Source organism: Mirounga leonina, unplaced genomic scaffold (assembly GCF_011800145.1).
Source record: "Mirounga leonina isolate KUSES-001 unplaced genomic scaffold, KU_Mleo_1.0 Mir_101664, whole genome shotgun sequence".
NCBI lineage: Eukaryota > Metazoa > Chordata > Mammalia > Carnivora > Phocidae > Mirounga > Mirounga leonina.
This window is the reverse complement of record NW_023270175.1, coordinates 14988480-15001261: the sequence shown is the minus strand read 5'-3', so window position 1 is coordinate 15001261 and position 12782 is coordinate 14988480. Positions and strand designations below refer to the sequence as shown.

General features: G+C 43.3%; 1 protein-coding gene across 1 annotated transcript in view; it reads left to right on the top strand.

Annotated features, from left to right (window-relative positions):
• TENM1 (teneurin transmembrane protein 1) overlaps positions 1–12782 on the top strand; it is a 785358-nt gene that overhangs the window by 751071 nt on the left and 21505 nt on the right. The window contains exons 28-29 of the mRNA XM_035008354.1: positions 4140–4312; positions 5499–5734. Of these exons, the coding sequence (XP_034864245.1) occupies positions 4140–4312; positions 5499–5734 (409 nt within the window). The remainder of the gene's footprint in view (positions 1–4139; positions 4313–5498; positions 5735–12782) is intronic.

Genomic DNA, 12782 nt, shown 5'->3' with positions numbered 1-12782 from the left:
AGAATTCAAATGCCACCTTCTTCTCCTCCTTATTTTCTGCTCAGCCCAGCTGGAAATGACTTCTGCCCACTCTGAGCTTCGACAGCTTGTTTACGGAAGCACGTGGCAATATTCTGGCATTAGAATGACTTGTGTGAATGTCTTATCTGCCCCACCAGACTTTGCATTTCATTCGGCACTGTATCTCCGGTACCTAGCACAAGACTCATACTTATTGAATAAAGGACAAAGTGGAGATAGAAGGGCATTATGGACTTGGAGCCGAATCAAAGGAAGCCAAGTGAAGTTATTGGTGAGGAAGGGGAATCCAGTATTTCCTACAGAATGCTTATTAGGTTGGTCAGGTTTCTGGCATGAGAGGGTAAAGGGGGTCTGTTTCCCTTTAAAAAATAAGTAATGAGTTTTCCTTCTATAATCATTAATATTTTCTTAAAAGCAAAGGTGGGGGAGCTTCTAGTTTTTAGTCTGCATGGTTTAGCTCTGGCTTAAATTATCCTCAAGGGAAAAGGGCGGACTATCCCTTATGAGAAAATATCAGCCCACATGTATTTTTAATAATGTATAAATATCACCCTACCCCAACTAAACTATATGCTCCTCAAGGACAAGAATGAATTCTGAACTTCCTTTATAAATGTTTTCTTTGTTCCAATGGGGCATGTCTGCATTCACACACACACACACACACACACACACACACACACACAAATGCACATAGCCTTTTGAGGTGCTGAGCAAAACAATAGTTATACTCAATATTTCACTGATCAGTGTCCTGTGAGACCCTCATAGTGCAATTCTGTAAAATCAGGACAGGAAGGGACAATCTGATGGTAAATCTCCTCTAACCAGACCCTCTTCTAATGACTATGAAGGCAACAGTCATCGCCTGATCACACAATTCACCAGCCAGAATTTGCAGGCCTGGTTAAGCGAGTGCTACCCCCGGCCCCAGGAAGGAGGGGCTTGCTACCTTGTTGTGGCCTGAGGGTATCAGTTGCAGCATATTGGCTTGTACTCTGCACCAAAGGATGCAGGCTCCAAAGGGAAACACAGCATAAGAGGTTTTGATTAAACTTGTACCTTTGACATTCAGTCTGGAAACATGCATTCCCCTGTGATGGAGAGAAGAAACTCAAGCCATAGGAAATCAAAGGCTCCCTTTATTTCTTAGCCACTTTTGAGCAATCTTTCCAAAGTTGTGGGAATTATCCACTAATGAGTACTTCAACCTGTCGCTCTTCCCTTGGAAATGATCCCACAAAAGAGAGGTGGGCCTATATGTTTAGACCTAGGGCCATGCAAAGGACAGAGACACCACACTGAAGATACCACCAAATATGATTGCTATGACTGACTTGCAGAACTGGGGTCTGTGAGTGTGTTGGGTAAAGTGCTTCGGGGATATTTTTTGGGTTTTCTTTTCCCTTTGCTTTTATTGAGATATAATTGACACATAGCACTGTAGAAGTTTAAGGTGTCTAGCTTAATTACTTGACTTATATAATAAGACTGAGAAATGACCAAAACAATCTTAGTTATTAACTCCATCATCTCATAGATACAAAAATAGAGAGAGGAAACTGGTTTATTCCTTCTGATGAGAACTTTTAGGGTCTACTCTCTTAGCAACTCTTAGCTGTAGTCGTACATTACCTCCCCGCTACTTATTTATCTTATAACTGGAACTTTGTGCCTTTTGACTACCTTCCTTCAACTCCCCCACCCACCCCACACCCCACCTCTGGTAACCACAAATCTGATCTTTGCTGAGTTTGGTATGTGTGGGTTTTTTGTTTTGTTTTGTTTTAGATCCTACAAGTGAGATCATACACTATTTGTCATTGTCTGACATATTTCACTTAGCGTTATGCGCTCCAGGTAGAGTGCTTTGTTTAGGATAGAGTTAAAGTCAAATACACACTTTCAAAAAGGATGCATGTCCAGCCACAGAAAGGAAATCAGGCAATATAACTTTCCAGCTACCCAGCAACTGGGCAGGGCTCTGGAAAATTCTACCTGATCCCCAACACCATTGCCTCCCTCATCAGAAAAGGATCAGGCAGCTACCTCCCAGCTAGATCTATCCAGGTAATTACAGTCTTATCCAGGACTATTAATCTTTCCTCTCCAAATGTATCCCAGGCCACTGCTAAGTTTCATTGGAATTTTTGGCCCTTGTACCTCTGCTCGTGGATGCCTCAAACAGCATCCGATCTTGTGATCTTGCCCTGAGAAGTGGCCAGAACCACTGCCTTCACCTTTAGATGAAATCTTGCTTTAAAACAAGAGGCCCTGTGACTGAGAAAGAAGGCAACCGTCCCCAAGCTGGAAAGCCCATTGGGAACTTGCATGCCTAGAATCTTAGGTCAGATTTCCTGAGGAATGACGATGAGTGACCTTGCCAAGTTTTAAGGAACCTACTTAGAAACCAGGAAAGGTAATCCAGTGAGGCTGATTTGCTGTCGATGGATGTGAAACAGAGAGGAACTGCCTGCAGAATCTAGGCTGTTGGGACCCCAGTCTCCCCCGTGAGGAAGGCAGCTTCCTTCTATCTGCTGCCTGGAAACACTTGGGAAAATTAAAGGTAGACATTGTTTTCCTCTCCTGGAAGTAAGACCAGGCAGACAAGGTCAAGGCTGTGCTGGGCCTGCCAGCCTTTTGCAGCCAGAGCCCCAGAGCAGGCCATGGGCAAAGGGGTTGAGCAGGGGCCAGGATTCCACCATTAACCCCAAGCGCAAACGGCACCCTTCGGCCTTTCCGTGATAATGAGGCCTGAGCTGCATAGTAGCAACACACCAGCTACCATTTTGACGAATATCCACTTAAACCAAGGATGCCTCCAATTAAACAATTGGGCTTGTGATATCAACTGACCTATTTGATTGTTTTCATTTGCATACATGACTGTTTAAACTGATAGCACGCGCTCATATACACATTGCACCGAACTTGAGGTTCAGTTCTGTCTGACGAAATAAGGTCCAGCCCCTTTTCCCAAGCCTACCAAAGGCTGGTCTAGGTTTTAAAATTTGAGCAACTATCCAGGCCGAGTTCTTTAAAACCTAGTGAACTAACACTAAATCACTATGCCATTTTGCGTAATTGTCGGGGGAGAAAATAGTAGAGCCAGACTTTGCCATTGTGTCCAGGCTCTATTCTGCTCACTTCGGGTAAAAAGAATATAATTGTTTAACATTTTAAAAGCAAATAAAAGTGCTTAAATATTTTGTAATTTGCAACTCGAAAAGAAAACAGTAATGGGTTTCCAAGTGCATGTCTTTACTTTTAATGAAGTGTTTATTTTTCATGGTTCCATTGGCAATAAAAGAACAGCTCCACATCAAAAGCCTTCAGGGAAGCAGTTTCCATTTGGAGGACAGTGAGATTGCCAATCATTCTGATTTATTTTTTTTTAAAGTAAACTCGCTAGACTATATTTCCAGATATAGGTTATTGCCTATTATCCCAGGTAATTTTTTTTTTGTCTCTTACTCATATAGGCAAATTACAATGCATTATGTACTATACTCTAAAAAGATTTTTTTTTTTTAATTAACTGAGATCAGGGGGCTCCAGAATGTTTTAATGAACATGTTTCCATTATCCTCTCTGCTTGTTCATTTTGTTGGACGAATGATTCATTCATCTCAAATTTGGCAACTTAAACAGCAGCAAATATAATTTTCCTATCACAGTGCAAAATCAGTTTATTGCCCTTCCAGACGGCGGGGGCCGATTGTGCCTCCTTTTCCTTTGCCAACAGCACCCTCTACTGGCTTTTGTTATCCATCACACCCAGTGGGATCAACGCAAATTGCAAACGGAGGCCTCCCTGCAACATTACACACAGCAGGACATGATTCATAAATCAGTTTTCCACCCTGGTGATTCATTACCAGATATATTTTTTCTGTAAAACAGCACAGCTCAAGGAAGTCATCAAGGATTCAGAAGCTGCAAGAAATACCTTCGTTTGATTAATCATCTCTCTGACCTTTTTCTTCTTATTGAACAAGGTTAATAATACTTGTTATCACTCAAAGTTAAACTGTATTAGCTGCCAAGTGATTTTTATTTGCAAAGGCCTGTTATCACTGCCAAGAGGCTTCAAAGTTGGGATTGGTTGCATTCCTCAGGTATGACCCCGAGGGACATCTGACCAATGCAACGTTTCCCACTGGTGAGGTCAGCAGTTTCCACAGTGACCTGGAGAAGCTGACAAAAGTGGAACTAGATACTTCCAACCGTGAAAATGTCCTCATGTCAACCAACTTGACAGCAACTAGTACCATATATATTTTAAAACAAGGTAAGGATACTTCCCACTTCACCTGACTATAAGGCACCTTTCTTAACCTACCATCAAACCTCTGCACACCGTTAACAAATAGAATTCACTTCTGGCTGAGAAGATGGCTTCTTCTCCTTATTTTCCAGCTATGCAGGCTGAAACCCAAATAAAATCACACCATTCACAAAGTTCGCGTACCAACATTGGGCCACATCTCTGTGGGAGCTGTGAGGTTCAATCCCTGCCAAGTCTGCTCTCCCTTCAAGTCATGTCCCAGCACCCAGCTGTTTGTAAAGCTCTTTTAGGCCTTGATTGGGTTATATTAAAGAAATGAAGTCTGTGCCCCATCTGAGATTAGCATTCTAAATCAATGCTGACGTGGGTGAATAAAAAGGATGACTTGGGATACACACCAAGGAAGAATGTAAGTGAAATGAGAGAATTAAAATCTCATTCTAGTCAGAGAGAAAAGTAAGAATGGGGAAAAAAGGAAGGGAGGGAGGGAGGGGAGAAGGGAAGGAAGGAAGGAGGGAGGGAGAGTGAGAGAGACAGAAGAAAACAAAGGAAGGAAGGGAGGGACCAAGGGAGGGACCAAGGGAGGGACAAACGGTTGCATTTGGAAAGAATGTCTCAGAAGCTAGAGGGACACGGACACAGAGAAATTATTTTCTCTCTGCCCAGTCATTAAGGACTGATTCTCTTGTCAGGTTGTGGGGCCAGGCACAGAACTGCCCAGAGTTCAGGTTCACTCTAACAGGATCGGTAGTAAGAGTAACCATTTTGCCGGGTGCAGCAGCCATGCCCGCGTCCCCAGGCAGTCAGGATGCCGAGGTGACCTTCATCCTCTTCTCCTTCTAGCTCCCAGCATATCAAACTGAGGATGCCAACCCACCAAGTCAGAGAAGGATTTTGTGAGGGAGTTCTTTAAAAATGAAAAAGACAAGCCAAAAACAGCCTGCAGTATTAGACAGGAATCTTTTATCCAAGGAACAAGATAGCCCAGCTATGAGAGTAACAAGACCCAAATGGACAGAGAACGCATGTGCCTGTGAGCGTGGCCGGCTAGCCCAGAAGGCAGTTAGGTCCACAGCGACCCACCTGCTCATCCTTCCCCACACTTGCCTCCCGAATCTAAACTTGTCTCTCCTCTGCTTCCTGCACTTCCCTTTCTTCCCCTCTCCCTCCTTTGCTCTTCTGCCTACAGAAAATACCCAGAGTACCTATCGGGTGAGTCCAGATGGCTCCCTCCGCGTGACCTTTGCCAGCGGGATGGAGATCAGCCTCAGCTCAGAGCCCCACATCTTGGCCGGGGCGGTCAACCCCACCCCAGGCAAATGCAACATCTCCCTGCCTGGAGAGCACAATGCAAACCTCATCGAGTGGCGGCAGCGCAGGGAGCAAAACAAAGGCAACATTTCAGCTTTTGAAAGGAGACTGAGGGTAAGGCTTGACCCGATGCAAGATATAGAACTTCTGTTTTATGTTCGAAAACCACAGAGCTGCCCTAATCTGAAGGCCCATTGCAACAAAGCTTTTCTAGGTGACTGACTGGCTTATATGATATACTAATTCAAGAGAGGGTGCTAATGGCTGATAATGGTTCAGTATCCTTAAATGAACATTCTAATAGGAGCTTTCTTTGTCATTAGCCAGCTAAAGTGCTCTAATAGTAGCAATTTCAGGCACCAGGAAAGTCTGGGTGGAGAAATGTGTTTAGTCAGGAGGCCCTCCAGAATCCCTCACAGCATGCCCCGGAGATGGTTATCAGGTTCACTACCTTGACCCAGCTCCCTGCTTTGGGGATAGTTTATACTTCGTATGGAAAGACCAGGCAGGCGCACACACAAGGATGCGAGACATAAGGCAACTTTCGGACAAAGCCAAGTTAAAAGGAAAAAATCAGTGAATGATAACATTGCCGTGAATACATTACTAAGGGCCAGAGGGGTAAAGGACCAGTACTGAGATTGGACTAGTGGTGCTCAGAGAAGAGCTGCCCAGAGGAAATTAAAGGTTTGTCCCGGCGGGGGCGGGGGAGGGAGGTTTCCAAGTCCTTACCAAACACAATTCACTGCAGCTAGCAGAATCCCTGTCAAACCTGCCTTTCTGCAGCACACAAAGCCTACAACCACCACAGCACTGTGTCTACCTGTCCCTTCTTAAGCATTAACCAATGTTCGGATGATGTGACCAACTTTCCAAATATAGTAACATTCAGTATCACCCCCAGAGCAACTGCCAGCCCGAGGGAAACAATCAACTCACAATTGAGGCCAGGCCTGCTTTAAGCACCTGTGTCATGCTGGGATACCTGGGATGCTTGCATTTTCTTCACTCATGGTACAAATTGGCTCACAGTGAAAATGTGATAACCTTTAGGCTGTGGAAATACAATGCCAGACAACCACCCAGTTCCAGCAAGAAACAGTCCAACCAGTCCGAAGGCGTGATGTGGACAAAATAATGCACGACAGTACTCTTTTTCAATCACTTGTGTTGATGAGACATAGACACAGACTTCGGTGGTCTTCATAATGCCACTAAAGTTGTCTACATGCACAAGTCAATTTGCATGTTTTGATTCTGTCGCCATTCTCTATCAGAATATTTACCACTGATGCGCCACTGAATTGAGTAAAACACACACCTCTCTTTGTGGGAAGCAGCGAAGGTTTCTGTCAGAATTCCAGAAATAGGATCTCCTGGGTAGAGCTCTAGATGGGGAAGTTAGTCGACCTGGCTTAAGAAATGCCTTTATTGGGGCACCTGGGTGGCTCAGTCAGTTAAGCGTCTGACTCTTGATCTCGGCTCAGGTCTCAATCTCAGGGTTGTGAGTTCAAGCCCCTCACTGGGCTCCATTCTGGGTATGGAGCCTACTTAATCAAAAAAGAAAGAAAGAAAGAAAAGAAAGAAAGAAAGGAAGAAAAGAAATGCCTTTATTTTCTTCACCTGTGAAATGAAAATATCATTCTAGAGCAAAGTAGGAACCATCTACACATGGCTTATCAACCTCATGGATTCACCATAGAATAATTGTATCAAATAAATGATCTTTTAGTGCCTCCCCCAGTTTATAGCCTCAATAAAACATTATGAACCATATCATACACTATGTGCCTTTGGGTTTTCCCATTCTTTAGGATAACACATCCTGTACTATGTGACTTTGGGATTTTCCACTTTCTAAGATAACCCACCATTTTCTCCCCTCCATGTGCACAGATAATGGAGAAATTCTAAACTATAGTTTACACCTCATATTCCAAACTGTTCTTAATGTTGAAAAGCTAAAGGTCATAAAACATTTGGGGGCTCTTTAGAGTAAGGAGTGAAGTGTTATTTAGTTGATTTTATTTATAATTGACCCATTTCCCTTCCTGTGGTATAGTTGAGCAGATCTGTGGAACTGCTTATAAGGGCAACAAATTCAGGACCTTCTCTTCTATGTGACTTCCAGGGCACTTCCTGAGGTCCTGCGACAGAAGGGAGCCCCTTCTCAGCTGAGTGGTGTTACCATGCACATCCGTAGAAACCTAACAGCAATCCTCTACATGTTTAGTGCCTTAGAGTTAACAAAAGGCTTTCATAGCCAGGATTTTATTTGATCACCACAACCATCAACTGTTGTTATTCCCCATTTACAGATAAGGAGACTAAGGCCCAGAGAGGTTAAGTGATTTGCCCAAAGTCAAACAGCTATTAAGGATCAGAGCCAGCACTAAAATGCAGGTCTTCGCCTAGCGCAGCACTCTTTCCACTACATCATGCTGTGCTGCCTTGTTTCTTAAAATAATTAATCTATACATCATTGCCCCACTCAGTGGAGCCACCTTGGCAGGGCCTGACTCCTCATTTCAATGCTGACAAAAAGAGGCAAATAATCGACTCTAATGTGCTGGCAAGTGTGGGTGGTACAGGACAACTGGCTGGCCTCCAGGCAGGGAAAGTGTGGAAGAGGCCGGAGAAGGGAAGCTGTTTAATTGGCTGATTCTTACCTTCTCTCCCCATCCTCATGCATTTTTGTTTACACTGCTGCCTCAGTTTCCCCAGATTAGGCAAATCCAATTTAATGCAAGGACTATGCTCCCCTAAGTGTGAATCCAGTTTTGACAAGGCAAAATTCTCTTTCCGTGCTGAGTTTATTATTTCAGAGATGGTGCCCCTTCATTTCTGGTAGCTTTTCAAGGGGCAAGCAGATAGCACAAGATGTAACATTCTCTCTTCCTGGGCCAGATAGACAGTGACCCATTTGTAAGCATTCATGTAAAGAATAAGCCTCTCGGGTGTCCTCACGTACCTCAAGGCCTTGGACCGAATCATTTCTTTCTCCTGGTGGGGCAGCCATTCCAGAGCAAGTGCGAGTGGGTACACCAGAGCTCTTGAGACAGAATCCCAGGTCCACATAGTCACACAACATAGAAACCCCTGCTGTACCGTAGGAAATAGGACTCCTCTTTGAAAAACCAAACAAAGGTGTGATTGTGATTTTTAAATGTGCTTGGGCAGCAGGTCATAAAACACTAATTGTTCAGGCACAAAAATGGCACGTTCATTTATAGGCCCATTGGGTAAGATGATGGGCATTCCAAAAAGCTACTGATCACATCCACCCTAGACCTTCTAGCTCAAAGAAAACACAGAAAAGGATAGACTTCTCTTGGAGATAAAGCAACAAGCGTTGCTCTTCTCCCGTGACTGGTGGGTTTTTTGCATACGAAGTCAGGGTCCCCTTCAAGGTGAACAAGGCAGACTGCTGAAAAAACGTGATATCCTGCTCAGCCTGGGCAAGCAAGGGATTTGTTACCTCTGGGCCATCCTGCACCAGCTCCATTAAGTGAAACAAATCACACTAACATCCTGAGATTTCCTTTATTTTAAAAATCCATTTCCCCCCAACCTGAGGTGTGTTTGCATCATCTTCCTTGCAAAGTACTTTTACATGTATCTGATCTGCTGCATCAGCCTGTCCCCATAAATGCATTCCCCTTTACAATGGAGAAAGTAGAGATTAGATCACAATGGAAGCCGTTGTAAAAGAATTGGGCATTCACCCACAGCAAACCAGTTTAGGAACTTCACCCGGCTTGCACCTCACCACCTCCCCGGATAATAACGCCGTTCTAGGAGACGCAGCCCAGCGCTGGATCCCAGAGCTCTTCACAAGATTTCACAGACTGAGATGTGAGGTTACGGCAAAACCTCTACCCCGCAGCCTCCTTTATGAAAAGAAAAAAAAAAAAGTCCAGGAAGCTTAGCACTTCAAACCAAAGTAATAAAATCAAGTAAGATGATTATGTGTTTACAAGCAAAATGAAGCAAAGACTAATCTAAAACCCTCACCATTGATTTTTGTCCCCTCGCCACTCAAAGATAACTGAGAACGGGGTAGATTGGTTTTTCAGCACAACATGTTCATACGTGATCTGCGCTCTGAAAGGGCAAACAAGCCCAGATGCAACACAGGGTCCCAGGCTGACAAATGATGGGGAATTTGGGAGGCAGCCAACAGGGTTCCAGCATCTCCCTCCGTTCTCAGAAAATGCCTTTGCTGACAGGGCACACAGCTGCAGGCTGCTCAGAGTTGGAGTTCACATTTGCTTCACGCTATTTTAACTTCCTTCTCCCCAGGTTTGCTGGAGGGACTTATTTTGTGAAAATTTAGATAAGGAGGCTGCTTGCAGATAGATGAATCTATTCTAAAAATATATCTATGGTTCTCAGTCCCAAGTAACAGTGTGTCTACCCCTAAGGAGTCACCAGGAGACAGGAGATTTCAGGCAACTGGGCAGAGTTGATTTTTTGGGGTCAGGGCATTCTTGGGGCCTTCAAATCATAGAAGCTCCTCTATTTGTTAATCTTGAGTCAGCCCCGCTAAGATAACTAGGAAGAAAGTATTATTTCACATACTATTCCACATGCATATAAACATTAATGATTTGGTATAAAAAACCTCAAGTGTCTGTTGTATGGTTTCGCAAATGAATTCACCAACAGGAAAGTATTTAAACAAGAGCAAATCAATATAATGCAAAAAGCATCCAAGTTAAATGATATGGCAGAAGTCAGGTGAGCGGAATGAACAAGATTTTGAGGAAGAACTGGTATGCCCATAATTTTGCACCACTTTTCCCATCTATGAAATGAGGGATATGGGCTGTGCAATCTCTATCATTAGTAGCATTTTCACAACTGATCATAATTAAGCAGATAACATTCACTGAGGTCTTACTATGTGTAATGCCATATATTAACTCATTTAGTACTCATAACACTTTATCAGGTGGGTTCTATTATTATCATTTTCATTGTACAGATTAAGAAACAGGCACAGAGACAGGGCGCCTGGGTGGCTCAGTTGGTTAAGCATCCGACTCGTGGTTTCAGCTCAGGTCTTGATCTCAGGGTTGTTAGGTCAAACCCCATGTCAATCCCTGCACTGGGCTTGGCCCTAGGCGTGGAGCCTACTTAAGATTCTCTCTCTCTCTCCCTCTGCAACCCCCTCTCTCTCTAAAAGGAAGGAAGGAAAGGAGGAAGGAAGGAAGAGGCACAGTGAGGTCACACACAGCTAGTATGTGGGGATAGCAGGATTTGAACCCAGGCAGGTCAACTCAATAGCCTATGTCCCAAGATCCCTACTGGCACTAAGATTTTGTGGGCTGGCAAGGTAAGGAGAGTGTCTTGGGAGTAAAGAAAGAAAAAAGAGGTAAAAGGAAATTCCAGATGGGGTAGTAGCAGCTGATGCTAACACATGCCCTGTTCATTTATAGGCAAATCTGTGAAATAAAAGCAAGCCTAAGTATGGTTTTGATTGTCAGCCTAACAATTATCAACAAAAAATAAAATCTGTAGCACTGTACTGATTGATTTCTAACTAAGTACTAATTACCTTAAAACCAGTGAGTGTAGAGTAGCATGTACTAATTTAAAATTGGCTGTGACTTTTCTATCCATTCTCATAAATTCATGGAAATTAAATACAGTGCATCTCCCAAACTGTGATGTGATTATTTGGCCCATCTCACTTATTCACCTTCCGACTTCTTCAGCAAAAGTTAACAGGTTAATTCAGTTGCACTGTGAGCTGAAATGCTAGACAGCATCCTTGAAAATTCAGCCTTCTCTTCTTTGTAGAAGAAATCGCGGGGCTCCTGGATGGCTCAGTCAGTTAGGTGGCCAGCTCTTGATTTCAGCTCCGGTCATGATCTCAGGGTCCTGGGATTGAGCCCCAAGCCAGCCTCCATGCTCAGCGGGGAGTCTGCTTGAGGATTTTCTCTCTCCCTCTGTCCCTCCCCCCCAACCCCCGCTCATGCACCAAGCACTCTCTCTCTCTCTCTCAAATAAATAAATCTTTTAAAAAAGAGAAACCAACTGCCATAATCATAACTTCCTTAGAGTTCAATACATTTTGTGTATGTGTCTTTTTTAGATATAATTATATATTTATATCATATATAATATAAGATATATAAAACATATTCAGTTGAACCATAGCAAATTGCCCTTTTTGTAGGCCAAAAACAGTCAAATATCAGCAAGCAACTTAATATATCTTTATCCTACTAATCGAATGAGTCTTGAATTGGAAGGTTTGAAAGGACTTTCTCTTAAGCAATTAAAACACAAATTCTAGGAAGGAGCAAGAAAAGGCTCTGAGTGGAGACAAAGGACACTTTTCTTTGGAGCTTCTGCCTGTACCCACCCTTTCCAAGCACTTTGATTTCTGCTAGAAACACAACCCATGGCTCCCTAGGGCACTCACTTCCTTCTTTCCTTTCTGGTCCAAGTATGATCAAAAAGCAAGCCCTTCTCCTTACTTCTCCTTAGCAAAGCTGAAAAAAAATATAAGGAAAACCAAAGGATGAATTAAAGTATAGATACTTCTTCCCCTATAGAAAATTTTTACCAAGTCCAGGTTTCTTACCCCAACATACAGCTGTTGTCAAACTCAGAGGTCTCGTTCAATGTGCAACCTGTCCAAAGAGACCCCTTTTAACTTGGGGCTATTACCAAATTTCACCCCTTTCTTTGCCCCCTCTTTTCCAGCACAAGAATTGGTGCAGACTGTTTGGAGGAAGAGTGTGTTGGGGAGAAAAACCATTTCTTTCTACCCTTCTAAGTTCTTTGGCTGGTGTAATAATTAAACTGACATAAAACAGATTAAGAGGAGAAAAACAAGCATAAGTTGAATAACATATATACCTCCTATGTACATGAGAGACCCAGGAAAACTGAGTAGATCCCCAAATAGCTAAAGCCAATACCTTAAGTAACATCCCCAGCTAAAGACAAAAGATGCTGGAGGTGGGGAGTCAGTTATGGGAGGTTACCAGGAAAGTGACAATAAACAAGGATGCGGTTGTTGTGCAATTTTAAATCCTCACCTTCTCTGTTGCTAAAAGTTTCTACAGATTTAGTCATTCCCCACTTTTTGGTACAGAGAGACACCTTTACAAATGGAAATTCCCCTTATAAATGCAAATGGGTAACT